Source organism: Hippocampus comes, unplaced genomic scaffold (genome assembly GCF_001891065.2).
Source record: "Hippocampus comes isolate QL1 unplaced genomic scaffold, H_comes_QL1_v1.1 scaffold185, whole genome shotgun sequence".
Lineage (NCBI taxonomy): Eukaryota > Metazoa > Chordata > Actinopteri > Syngnathiformes > Syngnathidae > Hippocampus > Hippocampus comes.
The window spans coordinates 855,590-875,839 of record NW_017805931.1 but is presented as its reverse complement, the minus strand read 5'-3'; the positions used below and the strand labels follow the sequence as shown (position 1 = coordinate 875,839).

Below are 20,250 nucleotides of genomic sequence, written 5' to 3'. Positions count from 1 at the left end.
TTCAAGTGTGTCAACTGAAGTTTTCAAAAATAAATGTATGACAACTGAAATATACCTATAGATAGAGAAAAGAGAGAAATATACATGCTGCGCTTTCTTATGGCTACTCCTTTTTAACATGTGGAAGCAGAAATCGCACCTGTCTGTATGTGACACATGCCATTGGACACAAACATATGGAATGTGGAATTTTTTTAACAGTGTTTAAAAAAAAAACTCCTGCTGGCCTATTAGGCAGAGTAAATACTGCACTTCCGATTATGATGTTGATGTTATCCAACTGGTTTGAGACGTCACCGCGTTTCAATTTGCTGCACTTGTTTCCTCGTCTGCTTGTCCTGCAAACTGCTGCCTTCAGGATCTGGGATACGGTCGGAATTAGAAGCAACCTCCAGAAGTCATAACGTTGACCTCAATTTTTACATTGAGATTCTATGTTAAATTAAATGTATCTTACATGCTCTAAAATTCGTTGTCATAACAACGTATGCGCCTATTTTTTTTTTTTTTTTGGAAATACAGTTCCATATGTAGAAAAATTGCTTACTGTTTCCATGCAGCATAATGGAATATCCTATCCTCACTCGTACCACAAGTAAACTGGTTTTGGGGACATTTTACCGAATCGGCGCCATTTCAATTCTAAATCTGTACATACGCGTATCTTGGGCAACATTTTTTTTTTATTCTACAAAAAACTTCTAATTTCAGTAATGGGGTTGAGACTGCAGTATAAAATTAACACAAATGTGAAATGTAGCCACATTACATATATGCTAATAGCATGGTGACACCAAGCAAATGACAGTAATTCCACAAAACGTATTTTTTAAATAGACAGGATTGTGCTGGGATTTGAACCCCAGTTATTGAAATCTGATTAATATACAGAAAACTAAACAAGTAATCTTATTTTTGGCAACCCTGGGCCTGCAGAGCATGTTAATGGTGATACTTCAGGTCGACTATTTGTGATCTCAAGATTATTATATTTCCTGGTAAAGTCTAGTTGGAGGAAGTGGGGACATTTTTCTTCCAGTGTTCAACGTAGTTTCGATTCATAAGCAATGTGAGAAACACTTTGCTGTAGAAAAATATATTTTTTAGTTGATAGTTTAGCGTTCATGTCTACATTTTATTTGCTGGCGCCGATTCGGTGGAACGGTTCACCTTTTTGGTTAGTTTTTAATTAGCGAAGTGCAGTTCGATGTTTTGTTTTCATATGTAAAATATGTGTCCAGGTAACGCTTGCTAGTTTCCCAGGCGAGCCTGAAGGCATCACTTCCAAAACTCATACGCAAGCAGGCTGTCAGCCTCACACCCCCACCTCCTTTTCCTCCCCTGAAGCCCCGCTATCTTTAGCACTGTCGCGGATTACCGTGCGCTGCGAGCCGGCTAGACTACCTGCTCCATCGCTGCCCCACAGCACCGAAGAGAGCTCTTTAAAACGAACTAAACGGCGACATCAAACCCCGAAAAGGATGGGGGAATGACTACAAAATCCCCGTCCGCGGTTCTCCGTTCCCGACAAGACTACCATCACCACCTCCGCCACCAGCGACGATGCTGCCGCTCTCCAGCCCGCGGAGCGAACGCCAACGCCGGGCCTCGACGCTGCTCCTGGCCGCGGTCGTGCTCTGCGTCTTCCGCTCCGCTGCTAGCCTTCCAGGTAAAACCGACACGCACACAGCCACGTTTAGCTGAAAAATATCCACCTTATGGTATCTATTCATCGACTGTATGCTTGTTTTTGTTTTTTTTTTCGAACCAATTTGTCGCGTCTACGTGCGTCATCTGGGGGGCATCTTTAATGGACGAGCTCGTGGCACCTGTCAGGCAGACACAGCTTTGCGTCAAAATGGAGACGTTTAAAACACCCAAAACATTCGAACTAAGCGACTATTTTCTTCGTCCCACGCCTTTTCGCCTTGTCCTGTCGACGTGGTCGCCTGACGTTTTCCTTTTGTGCAGGTTGAGTGAGCAGGTAGTAATAAGCAGCGAGGAAAAAAGCCAAGAACATGTCATCGTTTCTTTCCTAGTCAGCATTTCCCCTGTTGCAACCCTAACACAATTGCACCACAATTATTGTAGTTAAATATCTTAATTACTACGCAGTGTTTCTCTACCGTTTATTGAGCCTAGCCACATGGTTTACATTTGAAAAAAAAAAATTCACAGCACGCCACAAAACAACAGTCAGAAAAATTATACAGGACAGCAATGAGAGCATTTTGAAGGATGTAGCATGTACACAATCCTGAACCCATGTTACACAAACAATTGTTTTCAGTATTTGAATTACTCAACACAAACATGTAGGGCTCAAACTAACGATTATTTTAATTAACGATTAATCTGTTGATTATTTCGGGAAAAAAAAGAACATTTTAAATGACATCTCTGTGTTCAATGAATTATGATTCACTTACTGGTTTGGTCTGTAACACGTCATAAAATGGGCAAAAATGTTGCTCGTTGTTTTCCACAGCAAAACCAAATGTTTTATTTTGATTCAGCACAAAGGTAATCAAATCAGTCTGCATTCGTGGAGGACTACAGAAATTGGAGAATATTTACTGTTGAGGGTTAAATGCTGAGGATGTAGACAATTTAAAATAAACAAAAAGAAGTATCGAAACAATTGGCCGGTTATCAAAAAAAGTCTATGAATTTGATAATCGATGAATTTCGAAACATGCAGCCTTCCAAACGAAAGATGAGACTCTCTTCTTTCAGCTTTTTATTTATTTATTTTTTTTGCTCTTACTATCTAAATATGGGCATTTCATAGCATCAAAGTAAACGGATACGCTAGCTCGTTCCTCTCTCCTCGCGGCGTTCATTGGCTTGTAAGAATTGCGTGGAGGGCCTGATCAAGTGCTCCTCAGCGCCTTTATATTGCCCACTGCAGTATACTTGTGATGGGTTGTAACTAATGCTGCCGGGGCTGGATAATCTGCTCCTAACTCTTACAGCACGATAACCATGTGAGAGCAGCAACAGCTGGACAGTCAAACGTCATTTTCAGTGCTCCGCGTGTTCCCTCTCTGAAGAGAAAGAACACGTTTTCATCAATGTGAATGGGCACATTTGTATATATTCAAACACATCCGTGTCTACCTAAATGTTGACAGGCTGTTTTTTTTTTTTTAATGTATTTGAAATGATTTCTTCTTGCAAATGTGATGGGTGCTGTTGTTAGATTCGGTTATGTGGCAATAAGGATGACGGGTGGGGTAATGGCAAATGAAACACCCTTTTCATGTGAAACGAGCAATTGTGAAATACAGCCAGTCGCATTATCATCGGGGGGTGCTAATGTAGCAAACGATGACACGTCATCATGACTACATTGTACCGTTTACACCAATGTCCCAACAGTTGAAGTCCCTTTGTCAACCCCCCCACCCCCATCCTCCCACCCCGGAATGATGACAAGCTCCGAGTTCATGTTGCTGCACTTGGTTTATCGCAGCGGCTGTGAGATGGCCGTATATGGAGTCAGGGATCAACAGGGCCGGTGACGCGTGGATCAAAACATCCGCTCATCCGCTCTCTTTACGTACACCTCACTGAGCCACTCTCTCATTTTCTCCTCGACCATCCAGCTTTTTTGATTGGCCTCAACGATGACTCCGGCTAGAAACTTTTCTTTTAGGCAATGTCATGAGCAGGTTCTGTTCAGTACCATGGCAACCAAGCAGAACAATCAAAGTCAACTTCTCTCGTTCCGCTGTGCGTATCGCTAGCGTGCTGGTCCCCTTCTTCTCGACACTGTCGTTCACTGGCATGTTGAAAGCGAGCGGCACTTCGTCCATGGTCGTAATGTGGTTGGGCTGGATGTATTTGTCGGCAAGCCTTTTGTTGTATTTCAAATTGCAAAGTATGTTTGGCCCTCATCACTTGCCATAGCCCAAATGGGTGAACTAGGAATTTGGAGATTGGTTGAGAGAACAGTCGGTAATGGAAGCCAAGTGAGATTGGCAGCGCGACAGAACAAAAGTTTGAAATCGCCAAGAAAGCGTCTTTATTTAATGCAGAACATTTCACTTTTGACTGGAGTAGGAGCGGAAGATGCCCAGCTTTTCCTTGTAATACCCCCGATGTTGCTGCACCACGGTCGTCCCTGCCCGGATGGCTAGATGGCGCCGTTTCAAAAAAACGAAAACACCAACCACGATGGATCAGTTGGTCTTGAATCCTCTCAAGGCGCCCCGCCCCGTCCATTTTGGAGAAAATTGAAGACTTTTAAGTGCGCCTTATGGTCGTGAAAATACAGTACTATTGATGATTACTATTTGCAAACTTCTCCTTGCACGAGGAATAAGAATTCATACTGTCGCCCATTCACTGATAGTGAATGTTCCCTGTGATGTGTTTTTTTTTTATCTCATCCCGTGCCCCCGTGGCAGAATTAGTCATCTATGTTTTGGTGGTGAATGGGAGACGAGAACAGTCAGGTGGAAGGCCACTTCCGCACCGCCGCTCGGCTAAATGAAGACCACTGAGTCAATTACTTGCTCCGAATGATTCACTTCTTTTGCATTGATGGAGCGTCATTGTGCTACATATTGAAAATTGGCCATGGGGTTGAATGCATTCATAGCAAGCCTGCACTGCATGGTCCCAAAAAAGAAAAAAAAAAGAATCATAGTTGCCGTATGGAAGCCATCTGGTGACTAATTGGTAGTTAATGATATCCCGGATTTGACCCAGAATGTTCCCCTACAGCAGTGGTTCTTAACCTTGTTAGAGGTACCGAACCTAACCAGTTCATATGCACATTCGCCGAACCCTTCATTATTGTTTTTTGATTATTTCATTGTCCCTTTCATAATTTTGCTGCTGTAAATTGGGAATTTCTCCATTGTGAGACAAATAAAGGTTTTCTTATTAGTGAAAAATAAAAATGTGACTTTTTTTTTTTTTTTTACAAATTCAAGACGAAAATATACTCAATAAAATTTCAAAACATAAGTATACGTTTTTAAAAAAATTGTGCACAAAATGAACCAGCCAGTGATGGCCAAGCGGGCGTATTATAACTAATTGACATATTGAGTCGGGTGTGCCTTTGTCGAACCCCTGAGACCCTTTAGGGGTTCGATCGAACCCAGGTTAAGAACCACTGCTCTAGAGGTTTGGTTCGCTGCATGGATAACTAATTCGGGTTGATTCTAAAATTCGAAAATTATTTGCTAGGATCTCAGTGGTCTCATTAAATGTTGTATAGTTGTCGTATGTAGTGATGTGTGTCGGTTTGTATTCAAGTAGTAGAAAGTATTTTGGGGAAAGAAGGTCTTCTGTGAAATACTTGATGGAATTTCAAACCCCGTCATCCATTTACAATCGAGACAGCAAACTGAACCAGTCACCATCCGTGGTAGATGTACGAGGTAGCTAGAGGTGGTTAGGAGTCATGTCTCGAATCTGTCTTTAGAGTAGAACATTTGATTTTCGCATTCTTAATTTACAATTAAGAGGAATGAACAGATTTGAATGAATGGGCCATTAATCGCAATATCCAAAAGGGTATCGGCTCTGATTGGCTGTTGGCTAGCAATTGCGCGAAAAGCACAGCAACGGCGAAGAAAATGGTATCTCATAAATTAAGCTCAGTGTAAACTTTTTGGCTTTTTACTTAGACTTGATCCTGCCTTTATGATGAGTACGATTCAGCTCCTAAAACGGATGGAAATTTAGAGATGCTCCAGTGTCAGAACGGGCGACGGATTCTTTTTGACGCGTCACGCGACATCACGTGGCGTTTTGAACAAGAATGAGGAACAAGGCAGCGGACCGTCGTCGTCGTTTTGGAAAATTGTACAGGGTATTACTTTACCGTATCGCCCAGACCAGTTTATTTTGAGATGTTGTTTTACAGCTCACTCGTAGAAAGGGTTCTGTCAGTCGTCATCTGTACCTGTGGGTAAAAAACAAAAAAAAAAAAACAAAAAAACACAAACAAAAAGCAAAAAATGGACGTTTCGCTTCTCTCACAGAAGCTTCGTCAGCGGTAGACAACCCTGAAGTCTCCGTGAAGACTCCGAGAAGTTGCTCTGCGCTAAAAAGCTGAGCGTGGCCTGTTTGAGGACTGGGTGGGGATGGTTAGTCACGCCCCTATTGGTTTATTAGAGGCCCATTGGTTTCTAAATTCCCTATCATTGGGTCTTGATTAGGCCTATTGTTTGGGCTAAGGCTGAATAGCTACTTTCAGTTAGCCTGATCAGCATGTCTATGTCCCTTACTGGTCAACAAGTTATTGTAAATAGGAGACAGGTTAAATCTGATACCTCCTTCACGGTTCAGAGAGGGTGAACCACAGGTACAGATGACGACTGACAGAACCCTTTCTACGATGGAACTTTCCTGTACGACTGAGAGCCTCCACAAGCATTTACAGCTCACTGTTTTCACACCCTCCGTGCGAGGTTTCACAAATATGCCTAGCGGGTAGTTTGCGAGGGATTACCGACAGATCAGTCACCATGCCAAAAGGCAACCAGGAAACACTCATCAATAGTATTGATCTTCCTCATTGTGCTCTATGTTGTTGCAACTTGCGGAAAAAAAAAAATGAGGTGGGTGAGCCGAGGATTCTTTTTAAGCCCTTCTTTCAAACCCCTTCCCACACTTCTCTTCCTCACCTTGCTTTCTACACTTCAAAGTGTGTTGGCCCATGAGAAAGTCACGCTCGCAATGATCTCAACGCAAGCAGCAAGTGCACCAGCGGTTCCGTTTGGAATGGACACAAACAGAGTCAACAAGGCATTTTACGGAATTTCCCTTGTGGAAGACCCAATAAAATATGATTTTGTCTTGTGAACCAGATAGGCCGGTATTATTGGTCGTCATCCAGACGACGTCTGCGTCTCTGTGCGTAGCTTAAAAAAGGCGATGACTGGTGAGTGACGTGGGAGCCAGCGAATGAAAGTGTTGAGTTGGCTTTTCTGTCAAAATTACCGAGCGTTTCAAGTAACCACCGTCATTGACCAACATGAAAAAGTGAAATACAACTGAACTGGACTTGGGCAGTGATGCAACAACGGCGGGGGATCGTCTTTGCTACTTCAAATACTTTTGCGATACAGGCCTGCCAGTGCTGACAGCTCCCATTGCCGAGACAGCCGGTCTATTTTTTCACATCGCTCCAGATTGCTTTTGAGAAGCAGACAGCGGCAATGGAAAACGTTTTAATAGCAATTAAAAAAAGAAATCCGATATCGTATATAGTAGCTCAATATTAGCGACGGGAGACAAAAATATTGTTTTCTCCTCCAGTCATCAATGCATCAGTAGCCATTACTGTGTACTGCTTATCTGAACGACTGATGAAAACACTCTACTGCGCCGTCGGGCAAAATATTATGACATCCATCGATGATTGCGAAAATGTTTTCCAAGTCTGACTTCAACCCTGGAAAAAAACAGCTTCATCTCAGAATCAGGTTAACAAGAGAGATCCGTTTACGACGATCGCGGCATCAACCAGTTCAGTCCGCGCCGTTTGGAACACGTTTCGCCAAGGACGGACGGCCCCCGCAGTGAATTTCATTTTTCTTACCGGCCTAGTAATCAGTTGCTCCCCCGTGTTCTGAAAGTGATACTCCCTGTCCAGAAAAAAAAAAAAAAAAATTCACACTGATCTTGAATCGTGGTATTCCCCACCCCTGCTAGTGAGAGGTGGCAAGCAAATTAATCAGCTTGTTGCATCATCTGGCCGACATGTAGTGAAAATAGATTCGAATAAATCAAGGCCACCTACGTGCTGCCATTGTGTCAGCCCTTTGTTCTGTCTGCTACGGTGGGTGGAAGGTGGGAGGTGGTGGCGGAGGGGTGTTTGCCGCCGCTGCTGCTTCGCTTCATTCGAATGATAATGGCACAGTAATTATTCGCTGTTGTAATGGTTCCACTTGTCTGACATAATGAGTGGTAGGACAGTGCTGCGGCACATAACAGCAAATCACTCACTTAAAACTCATTCAGTACCAGCCAATTCTAGACCGAGTCTGAAAAGACGTTTAAAAATGTCTTTGGGAGTGAATGAGTTAAAAGAATTTTAGGTTGTTTTTATTTTTTTAACATTATGCAGTTTGATAGCAAAAGTCCGCACCCCTGTATCCTGAAGTCGTGTGCGTTTTTTTTTTCTTTCAACTAGATGTTAAGTCATGAGCGTTTTCCACCGAGCGCGTGCCTACATTCGGTTGTTTCCTCGAAGCGGCGTGGGAAAGAAACGCCTTGGCGAACGTCCGTGAACCAACGCTGATAAGACACGTACTTTCCATGTAGGTTGACGCATTTCTGAGAGGGGACGCTTTCTGCGGCGATTGGGTCACATTTTCCGCGTCGTGGTTAAAAACTGTGAGGCATGAAATCAGCTCGCGACCCAAAAAATAGACGGCAAAAGTCAGCAGAAAAAAAACAACTCACTGTGGCTGAAAATACTCATAATTTTTTTTCTCACAGGTTAACATTGCGGACAAGAGGAAATCATAGTCCATTCAATCTATTCTGCATCAGTATGAAATCTGTAAAAAAAAAAAAAAGTGCAAAGTTGGAAAATGTCGCGCATTCACTCGTAATATAAAGAGAGCATTGCAGCATTTATCACTTCTTCTCTTATTTTCTCTTTTCAAATCATCCTGTGCCGAATTTCACTTCCTTTTTTTGAATACGTTGGAATCGTAGTCACCCAGTCTTTTTTTTTCTGAACGTGGGCTAAAAGGATTACCAGATTTTTCAACGTTGTTAAAGCTGTAACATTTTTTTTTTTCAAGCAATGTTATATTATTTAAAACGATCTTTATTTCGAGGAATCTTAGCATTAGAACTGACTTGTTTTGTTGAAAAACTTTTATGCGTGTGGATCACGGTCATTTTCTAAGCGTCGTATTTTTGCTCGGAACCATTCCAGAAAATGTCCTTTCACATCCTGTTTTGATTTCAATGTCATATATTACCCAGTCTTTAAATGCATCTCGTAATGAGCTCCCTGGAGAGAATGAAAGACGTGTGAGGTTCGCCAACCGTGCTCCCGTTTTGTACGCTCGGGGCGGGGAAATAAACGCCGTGTGCACATATCAAGTGCGGGGTGCGTTCCACTTGATGAGGAATGTTCCGCTCACTTCCTGGATGCCATCAGTGCGCCAGGAAATCCACACAATAGGAGTATACGACCCACTCAGCTTATTTCCTACCGCGCTCCCGCCTTCGCTCGGTTGCATTTGATGTGACGTCGGCGTACAACTCGGAGGAAACACAATCGAACTGACACAAAGGCGACCGCAGTGTTTCCTCGGCAGTGTTAGAAGGCCCGGTTGTCTTTTTGAGTGAAGCCTGGCAACAAGCAGCAGATGGAGAAGTCGACATTTTTCTCACTCAGAACGAGGACGCTGGAGCGAGGGTTGCATAATGTGGTTTTTTTTCACACTCTCCTAATCAGCCGGAATGGTGCGGAATGGCGTCCTTGGTTTTTTTTTTCTTAAGTTTGTTTTTTTTCCCTCCATTTGCTCTTCATCCCTTCCACCCATGACTAATTGTTTGCTTTTCCTCCATCACATATCGCCCTCGACTTGCTTTGTACACTCGAGCACAGAGTAGCAAGGGGGTCGACACAGGGGTGGGGAGGTGGGTAGTGGGGGCTTCAAATGTCGACCTGACATTCCCCGTCGCTGCGGTGTCTTTGTCAGGCCAACTGCATCGAGAGCCCTGACAACCGCGTGCACTCGTCGTCTAGAGCAGGGCGGTTCCTATCAGGGGCCGTTTCGCCGCTCTCAATCTCTCACCATCCAAAGCATTCGTGCGTTACAGGAAATCGAAAAAGCTCCTGACTTTTTACAGTGAGCCGTCTTTTAAAGCATTTATGAAGATGCTTTGTTGTCAAATTGATACTTGATGGTATTGTTTGGGTTGTTGAGTGTCTGTGGTCTAAATGGCCGGAGGGATAAAAGCTCGTTTTTGAACCTTTTAGTGCTGCCGTTGCGGTGGTGAATGTCCATAATGACCTGTGGTGCCTGATGCGGTTGTCCTCAGGACAGGACAGTGATGTCATGGACACGCAGACTGGAAAACTTGTCTCCTCTCCGAAGAATTTTGAGGAGTTGCCTTTGAGTACAAGGCAGAACATTGAACTGCTCAGAAGAAACTCCGGAGTACTTTGGACATGTTTAAGAAAAAAAAAAAATCTTAAGTCCAGGTTTTGCTTTTGATTGGACTCCGATTTGCAGTCCCAGCCGAAGTCTAATTGAGCTCATCTTTTTCTTGTTCAGCCTTTTTTTAGAACATATCCAAAAATAGCAGTATGAGTCATCCCCCGGCTTTTGGATCTCTGTACGAGACATGACAAACTCACGCATTCTATCTGTTTTGATGTGTCAACCTCAGTGGTCGTCTGTTTTTCAAACTCAGCGACTCGTCTGTATTTGTCCTAACAGCCTTTCTCGATGAGGTTATGGCATTGAAGGAAATCAGGAGGTTCAAGTTAAAAGGAACCTGTCAGGAGCAGGAAGTAAGCAGCGACTGATAATATTAGATGCTGGTGCTAAAATAATGGAGATGTTAATCAAAGCGATAATGAGGAGCAAGAGGCTGGACAAAATTTTTTTTTTCCGTTCATCTATTATACCCACAAAGCAGAAGCAGGTGACAGCTGCACGCCCTCATCCACCATCGAACAAGCTTTCAAAGAACATTTAGGAGGCTGCCACGTCGCTCCAAGATGTTTAACCAAAAGCTGTAAATATTTTTCCTCTGCTGACATTCACAAACTGTCCTGCTGACCGAATGCGCAAACTGAACAGGCAGCTGAACATTGAAAACCAAACTAAACAGTCCTAAATTGTCGCTATTAATATTCAGTATTTGGAGTTTTATCCTGTTCAATAAATTACAAATTTCTTTCAGTATTGTTTTAAATCATATTGTAACTTGTAGAGAGTGGATAATTTATTTATTTATTTATTTATTTTTTTTTTAAGGAACTGCCATAGTTGCATAAATTTTGGCGGTGGATATGACACGTGTCACTGTTTCATCAACAGGGAGGCCTACAAATATGATTTTGTATTTTGTTAGGTATTGTTGTAAATCAGGTGCCAGTTCTTTTACAACTTGGCTCACGTGCACCCAAAAAGGCTTCATTTCAGACCCTGTATAATAAAATCAAATGAAACTGTCTTACATAACATGATTCATAAGTAGAACTATATCATCTTTACACCGCCCTCTCTATTTTCACCGTATGGCCCACTTTGCCCATTTCTGAACTATACCGAATTTCAACAGCAGTAGACGCGCCTTCTCCGGCGAACACATAACCCCCCCTCCTTACAAATCCGTCATCAGACAGGCTAATAAAATAAAGGCATCACTCTTGTGTGTTCGCTCCGTCTCATGTACCTCGCTTCCCCCTCGGCACATCTGCTCCTTGAGTATCTCACATCTTCCCTCATATCGCAAGCCTTGTTGCCATGGAGGTCACTTGAATCTCTCCTGCAGCTCCAGTCATGACTAATACTCTCCCCTTACATAAATATCAGCCAAGGAGAGGAGAAAGAGGTGGACTCCGTTACCATTAAAAATATACAGTATATCTATATACGCACACCATAAAGTTGAATTGTTTTTTTCCCCAAATATTGAATCTGAAAACAGCACTGTACCCTCACCGGGAGGACGTGCACAACCGTTGCTTTTGAGATGTATTACAGCGATCCTGAGCTCGCTCGACTCGCGCGAGTACCTTTTGCCACCCCACTGGTGCGAAGCGGCGGGGTTCGTAATGTACGCAACGCGCCCGCCGCACCGCTCTGACCCGCTTCCTCGGTTGTGTTTATGCGGTGCAAGGGTGTTTATGGGTCAGTGGTGTAGATTGATAAGAGGTATGTAAGCAGTGCTGGTGTCAAACTGGGGGCAAATAGGTTCAAGCAGAAATCAAGATTAGACTTTGGTTAGGATTTAAGTTGACCCATTATTAGTTTTCACAAATAAATAAATAAAAATTTGATCCAATCTTTCCTCAGCCACTCAACCTTACTTCTAGAGACACTTTGATAACATCACTTTAAACCTCAGTGAATTTCTGACATAGCACTCACATAAACTCTCTTAGAATGTGACCAGAGAGGATTCACCGGAGTCGAACCTCAACGCAATATTGAATTCATCACACAACGTTTCATGTGTGTCACATTTGGCGGATTCTGATCAAGCGTGCCGGCGTCTCTTTCAGCCAGAAGAACCTGCCCTCACCACATCGACTGTGCCAAACAGGGACGCTACCTGTGCCGGCCTGGCTCCACCACCTGTGGCCCGTGCCTCTCCGTTCTGGTGGAGGATGAGATGGGTCGCTGCGTGATCAAAAAGAGATATCGTCACCACGGTATGAAGACACGAATCTCGCCCCACGTAGATTTGGTGATTCCCTTCTGAGCACAGTCGGGCTGAAACGATTCATTGGCTAACAAAGGTTTTGTGAGTACGGGTGCACGCACCACTCCGTGTAGAAAGAAATTGGTGCGATGGTGGCCAGCCAGGACGGAAGAGTGTGTAAAAGGCAAGTCATTTCCTTTTGGGGGTTATTTCACACCCAAAAAAACCAAGAAAAAAAAGGTACGACGTTTAAGACTGCCGACACAAGGCAACATCAACATCTTTAGCTTGTTTAATTTAGCCTAGCACTATTGTAAGCCACCCACACACCCACACGAGTGGTTAAGGGCTAACACAATCACTTAATTGAACAAAAAAATAACATAGCGAGCAAATTCATGCGCTTGCTTCTGTGGCCCACGACGGTCAGACATGACTGTTAGCTAGGTAACAGCTAGCCGCTAACCTGATCCAACAACACCCAACTGACCCCACAAATGGGCAAAAGTAATATCCGTACGTCGCATCCATTTTATCGTTTTGTGTATTGGTGTTATTTTCAAACCAGCAAAATCTACTTTCATCCGATTCCTCACTGGGTAAAAATGAGCCACGATAGCTTTAGCGCCGTGAAAATGCAACTTTTCGTTTTGAAAGAAAACCGTTTCTATCTAAGAAAACCTCCACATTAACTCAGTGCACATGCTAAGCCGACCAATGGCAGGAAGCAAGATTCAGGTAAGAGCACGATTAGCACGACTCAAATGGCGTCTCTGTCCCGGCAATATGTCTGCTTCCCACCAGAGACTAGCTTGACATTTTCAGATTGCACAGAGCTTTCTCATTACTCAGTTATAACATTTTTCAGGAAGGAACCGTGATGAGCTGCAGTTATTTCTGCTGTTGTCTCAAGCAGACACACCTTAAGGCAAACCTCATTAGTGCTGAAGCTAGAGGAGTATACAAAGGCCGGTGCCTTATCTTTTAAATAAACATTGATGCGACCTAGTTTGTCTACTTGGATATATTCTTCGTTTTGTTGTTTTCCAAAGGGAGAAGTCTAGCCAATATTTTTTTTTTCATTAATATATTCTATGCGCCCCTGATGGCATTCTGATCAATATTGTGCTCGTGGGATACAAATGAAGCAGCTAAGCAGCGGGGGCGGCCATTTTGCCATTTACTGTCAACTGAAAAGGACATCATCGTATGGTAAAAGTTGGCCGCAAAAATTGTTTTCACAGCTGTCATTTTGAAAGAATTAAAAGTTAAACATGCGCTGAAGACTCTCATGGACCTCTGCTAACAACCCAGGCAAATCTTGGCCACCACGAGATGTATAGCTACACTTGACGGCCCAATTACTACTTTCCTATCTAGCCAGAACTTTGGCGGCGTCTTGTGGCAACCTTAGGGATCACAGAAAGAGCAGAAAAACTTCGTGCTGTGAGTTAATGAATCGTGAACTGCAACTTGGGGGCTAGGGGGGGTTGTATTCGTTAAAAATAATTGAGCCAAGATAAATAATAAGTTTGTTTTCTTCCTCGGCTGCTGTCTCTTTTGAATGTTATCGCACAGAGCTCCCTTCCTCTCAGCCAAGCTCTCTCCCGTCGGATCGCCTATTGATTTTGCCCTCGACCCTGCCCCCCCCCCCCTCGCCCTCGTGCTGATCCATCTTGGCTTGATGGCTTTATTCCCTCTGTCTGTCACTGTCTCGTGTGTCTCTTGTCTGCTCTCTGCATCCCCGTGATCCCGCTCGTTCGGCCTCTATGGCCTATCTTCCGTGTTTCTGACAAATATGGCGCAGTGTCATGTGATCCTCTCAGGGCTTTTTTAATCTGGCCCTGCCCCTGCTTCTGCTGCTGCAACAAACACGTGCACCGCCCCCGCACTCTGGCGATTTAAATCGCTTCGTCGTCGTAGATCTCGCTCTCACTCGATTCAATCTGATGTCGTTTTAGGAAAGAGCCAAGCTGCAAAAAATAATGCCTTTTTTTCCTCTCATTCGGCGTAAATTGCAGAAAATTGAAATGTGTCACCGATCACTGAGCGTGCGTTGGTCACCTAGGAGGCGCTTGTGCACGTGCGCTTGCTTGAGGATTAATAATTCAGATGGCAATGCAGGAGGGGAGCGTACAGTAGATATTTGGCGCAAATTATTGGCGGCAAAACCACAGAGAAGTGAACATGAACTAAATGTGAGGATGGAATGTATAAATGCCAGATTTTTTTGTGATGTATAAAAAAATGAGACCAGTGTTTTGACTTGATTTGGGGTTCGTCTGACCCCCTTTAAATGTTGGCAGGTGTGTGCTGACTTCCATTTACACGTGCTTGAACGTGACGATTGAATTTCGAGTCTCCCCATTTTGAAGAGAATTTTTAATCTCCTTTCGACAAGATAGTCTGAGAAGCAAGTACGGCACAGGGGAGGTAGGACAGCACTTGCTAAAAGTTAAACCAGCGCGTATTTGACATGCAGGAGTGGCCTGCCATCAGCAAACACGTTGTCTCCGTGCCTGCGAGCCGTGTTCGTTCTTCATATCCAGTAAAGGTAGATGTGCTAAGGGCAGGGCTGCTTTGTATCACATTCGAGCAGCTGACCAGTTATGCCTCTTTTTTTTTTCCCTCCTTCTTTTGCAAAGCCTCGTTCTGTTATGGTGTCGCATCATGTACAAGTGAACATGGAGACGTCACAAAGAAACACACACAGAAATTGTCGTTGTCGCAATTCGCATTTTTCAAAAATGACATCTGGTGTTCATTTGTTAAAAAGATTACTCGAAAAAAATCGTTCTGAATCAATTCTGAATCAATTTTTTTCTGACAGGACATTTAATGAGTCCAAATAGGATTTGATTTTATAGTTTCAGTGTTATCAATTGTCTCTCCCAATAGTAAAAGATCACGAAGTTAACATTCAGGTCTGTGACCTTTTTTTTGCTTCCTTAACTTCCCTTTCGACCATTTGTCGACCTTCTCATTAAAGCACAAGTGAAGAAAAGAAAAGAGCACGTCAATTAGAGATCTCCTCGCATTACTGCCCTGGATTTGCTGTACTGTATTTGAGTACAGCTGCAGTCTTCTGAATGCCCACAAGAGGGCAGCAGAGTTCTCCTATAAACTACCAAGAGCGCCTTTATTGACTTAGAGACAAGCATACATAGCGTGTGTGCGTGTGCGTGTGCGTGTGCGCGTGCGCGCGCGCGCGCGCGTGTGTGTGTGTGTGTGTGTGTGTGTGTGTGTGTGTGTGTTCTTCAGCAGACTAATTTCTATTTAATTTCTATTCCAAGATTCATTTTAATTTGTTTATGTAAAACGGTAACATAATTTCTCGAGATGGTGAATTTGGGGTTTTCATTAAATATAAATGACTGTGTAATCCTTAGAATGATTAAAGGGGAAAAAAATTATATTTCCCTCTGTGTGTAATGAAACTATGTAAAGGATGAGTTTCATTATTTGAATTAAACTACAGAGAAATTATGGAATAGTAAAGTTCAATATGTTTTTTCATGCATTTAATATAACCCTTGGTTGGGAAAAAGAGGTTCCCCGCCCCTTGCTCGAGATGTACGAGTAAGAAACAAGAAGGAACTAAAAAGTGTGTGTGTGCCGGGGGAGTCGGCGGGATCCGTGTCCATTCAAGGTTGCGCAGGTGGAAGTGATTGTTTTTTGAGTGGGAAAAGATAACGGAACACATGCGTGTCAGTGGCTCTTCTGTTGAGCCGTTTACTGTTTGTTTGGAGAAGCCCCCCCCCCCCCCCACTCTCAAAGGGTTACGGCTCATTATCGAGCTAGTGACAACATGCTCTTACGTGACCCAAAGTGTGCATACGCAAGTAGCGTGTGGCCACAAACACACCTACCCTCATTCCCTCCTTTTTTTATTTTTATTTTTTTAAATGATGTCACTAATCCACCACAGATGGCACCTTAATATGTGGCCCACATGTACAGTATGCCAAGTTCACTTACTGCTATTTGCACTTGCCTAATCTTCAACACAACACACACCTGCTCACAATGCTTTGAGCATCTGACGCTTCCTGGCCACGAAGGGCCTTGCCTTGCTGGCGCAACGTCCCTGTTCACCTGACATGGCTCCATGTGATTTTTTTTTTTTCTATTTCCAAAGCTCACCTGGGTCATCGCGGTGACCTGTGTTTAGGACGATGACATCAAGATGACCGCAACATTATCACTGCAGCGGATAAATGGGGACAGAGTACGCTGGGAAAGTGGGTTAGCCTCGAAGGGAATTATTTGGCACGGAGGAGGGAAAAAGAAATGTCAACATATATAATTTGTGACACTGGTTCCCCACAGACCTCGTACAGTAGCCTCCGATGATGAACTGCAAGCGTATCATCGAGTATTTCTGAAACCTACCACGCTAGACCGTACCGCTAAGCGAATAAAAACCGGAAGAGGCTAACACTGCATTCCGATCCAGTGAGCTCACCAAGCACCGCTGGATGTCCCAGCCACCTGCTAGGTACAGATGGCGCATCCCGCCTACACAGACACCTGCCGCAGCACGCGCTAAATGGCAAGAGTGCGGCGGGGGTCGGGCTGGAACAAAGGCAGCGGTGAAAGTGCCGGATTCTCATAGTGTACGCATTAGCTCAGCCACATGGTTGACCCTCTGCAGGGGGAGAAAGTTATACACGTAATCATTCATGTAATGATCCAGATATGTTTACCGGATAATGTCACAATGCCCTAATTGAGGTTACCCTACTTTTTTTTTTTTTTTAATGATTCGCCGTTCTGCTATGCAAAGAATATGATATATTGCCGGCTGACTTTATAGCAGGAACACTTTGATCGCCACCATTAGCTCCGCTTTGAGCTCTATTGTCAACGTAGCCCATTTACTGAGCCAATGAGCCACGTTTTTTTGCTGATTGCTCCTGTCCCCCTGCTGTGCTTCCTCCCCCGGCCACACACACACACACACACACACACACACACACACACACACACACACACACACACACACAGGCACACTTGCATGCATGTATATACTAGGCTGTGGTTGCCCCGGAGACCCGTCCTGTATCGCAGGAATGTGGCTAACTGTCTGGCCTAAAGGGCTGTTAACATCAGTTTTGTATTGTCTCCTGTTTTCCCCACCAGTCAACAAACAAATGAGACGAGACCCACAGGCACACGCCTCGTCTTGTCACTCCGATGAGGTAGATGAATACTAAGGACGTTGTGTCGTCTGATGTAAGGCGCCAAAATAATCTTTAGTATCTTCTTACCGGCAGTCACATTATCTTCAATACATCCGTTTAAAGTCGGGCAAACGCAAAGTCGTTCACTTCGGTATAAAACGAACTTTAAAATGCTGCGGCAGCAAGTGGCGATGAGTCAGAAGAGCTCCCCCCCCTCTAGTTCAGAGGAGAGCGGCAGTATTTTGAATCCACCAGTGACGTTTGAGGGAGGGCCGGCCGATATGCTGTACCTGCATGTAAATAAATCAAATATTTTTCTCTTGTCTTTTAGCGAAACCGCCAATCTATCCAGACCTGGATGAAGAGATCGATTTCATCCACTCGTACATTGAAAAACAGGAAGTGTCTGCCATTGAACCCCCTAAGACGCATTTGAAACCTCCCGGTAAGCACTTTGCTCTCCGACGACCAAGCGGATTGTGTAGCGTTTGTCTTCATTCTTGATCGTTTTATTCCTCCACCACCTCCAGTCTTCTCGGCCAACGGCGGAAGCAAGATAGCCGCCTCTGAAGAGGGCCAGCCGAACAACGGCGGCCCCTCAGCCCAAAACCACAACGGCACCGCTGCCGGCTCCGTCCGAGCAAGTCTGAGCAACGCGTCCACGCCGCAGCCCACCCGAGTGGACGGTCGAGCCGGCCCGCTCATCCAGAACGCTCACAAGGACGACAAGATCATCATCAGTGAGTTTCATGGCATTCGATATCGGCGCAGAAAAAAAAAGTGACGGTATCAAATGCTTGTCCAACTAACCGGCGTTGTCTTCGTAATATATGAGCACTAACAAAAAAAAAAATAACTTTTTCTTTTTTTTTTTTTTTAATTACAGTTGTCATCTCCTTGTTTGTGGTGATCGGCACCGTCGCATTGATCATGGCGACCGTCTGCTACGTCAAGTGAGCCACCACATGAAATCCTCATTGCGCCTTTTTGCAATCGCACCAATTGACGCGGTTAGTAACATCCGGTCGTCCTCCGCAGGTTGCGTAAAGAATCGCGACTGGCTCAGAAGGTGGACTATCCGGCCTTCAGGGGAGCGGGTGTGACCGCCACCGCAGGTGCCGGGAAATCGGTACGTGGCACGCTCACTGAAAGTTTCAATTTCTCACCTCACATCTGAAGAAAAAAAAAAAAAAGATGCCACTCGATCTGAGGCGGCTTCTATTTTGAACGTGTCACATTGACACTTCCTCCTCCTTGTCTGCAGATTGGTGATAAAACGCTGGCGCAAAGTGCTCAAATGTACCACTATCAGCACCAAAAACAGCAGATGCTTTCTATTGGAAAGTATGTTTTTATTTTTTTTTTATTTTTTGCATTATCTTTCCTTTGTTGCATTCAACAACATCCCGTCACTGTTTTTGCTTTTCACAGTCACAAACCAGAACAGAAAGTCATTGACTCCGAGATCACCTCAGACGAAGAAGAGGCGGGAGACTTCACGGTGTACGAATGTCCCGGACTTGCACCGGTGAGCGCGCACGCGCACAGTCAGGATGGCCGAGAGTTAATCGACAACTAATCAATGAGCAAATTAATTGATCATTGTTTTTCTACTCCGATACATCATTTTGAGAACGTAGGATTTCAAGTTATCCAAATCCTCATCATTTCAGCCGCTTCGCCAAAAATAGCTTCCGGTCATCCTCAAAAGCAGACGGCTTGTGTTTTTCAAAATAAGACTTTTTTTTTTCCATACTTCTCCTTTTACGCTGAAAAACAGCTATCAACGTTTTTTATTATCATTTGTGCATGAAAAGGTGTAAACTTTTTTTTTTTTTTTAATCAAAATGTATCTATAGATTGACCAAATAATTGACAGATGAATTGCTTATCTTTGGTTGGAGGCAGACCTAAGTTTACATTCACGATCGCTAGTCCCAACCATTTTTTTCAGGCAGATCTGGGATGAAAAAAAAAAAAAAATCCCTCTTGACTCATGATAATCGGTCAGCATAATCTTTTCGAAACATCCAGCAATTGATCGAGAGAGGGTGGAGAAAAAAAAAAGCTCAAATTGTGTCCGATTGCCGGTAAGCGTGAACCCTGCCAAACCCAGTAAAACTCACTCATGTGTGCTCTCCTCCACAGACTGGCGAGATGGAGGTGAAAAACCCTCTGTTTGACGACTCCTCCATGCAATATCAGGGGAATCAAAAGTGAAATGCTGAACACAACACGTGCAAACACTCACACTGCATGCAGACAAATGGAGGAAACCTGCCAGAAGACAAGACGATTAAAAAGAAAAAAAAATCAAACAAAAAAAAAAAGGTATTGTTTCTCGCTTTTGGCCCTTGACTAATTCTTCCTTGCTTTCTCCATGCCTCCCTCCTCCCGCTTTTTATGACCCCCCCCCCCCGTGTATTGTCGGGTTCTTTGTGGATTTTAAGTCTTTTAACACAAAGGCTCCTCCTTAAGTTGTTGCTGTGAGCATCCTGTCCTCAAATTAAATTTTAAAACTCTTTACGTTGCAATTTCTCTCCCCCCCGTCATTTCTCCGGCTGTTTCCAAAGACGGTGACGCAATAGCAGGAGTGTGTCGGAGCCCCATACACATTCTCACACACACACACACACACACACACACACACACACACACACACACACACACACACACACACACACACACACACACACAC

General features: G+C 44.0%; 1 protein-coding gene across 1 annotated transcript; it reads left to right on the top strand.

Moving 5' to 3' along the window:
- The first annotated feature begins 1,285 nt into the window (after window positions 1–1,285).
- npdc1a (neural proliferation, differentiation and control, 1a) lies at window positions 1,286–20,080 on the top strand. Its single transcript, XM_019890164.1, has 9 exons — window positions 1,286–1,669; window positions 12,230–12,379; window positions 17,884–17,997; window positions 18,083–18,292; window positions 18,439–18,505; window positions 18,591–18,681; window positions 18,817–18,896; window positions 18,984–19,080; window positions 19,701–20,080. The coding sequence occupies exons 1-9, from the start codon at window positions 1,564–1,566 to the stop codon at window positions 19,770–19,772; spliced, it is 987 nt and encodes a 328-aa protein (XP_019745723.1). The 5' UTR covers window positions 1,286–1,563; the 3' UTR covers window positions 19,773–20,080.
- The last annotated feature ends 170 nt before the right edge of the window (window positions 20,081–20,250 follow it).

Excerpts from the sequence above, each read along its gene's own strand:
- npdc1a (XM_019890164.1), top strand. The coding sequence starts at position 1,564 with ATGCTGCCGCTCTCCAGCCCGCGGAGCGAACGCCAACGCCGGGCCTCG. Across the intron at positions 17,998-18,082 it reads GACGCATTTGAAACCTCCCG|TCTTCTCGGCCAACGGCGGA; the intron begins GTAAGCACTTTG and ends CACCACCTCCAG. Across the intron at positions 18,682-18,816 it reads CCGCAGGTGCCGGGAAATCG|ATTGGTGATAAAACGCTGGC; the intron begins GTACGTGGCACG and ends CCTTGTCTGCAG.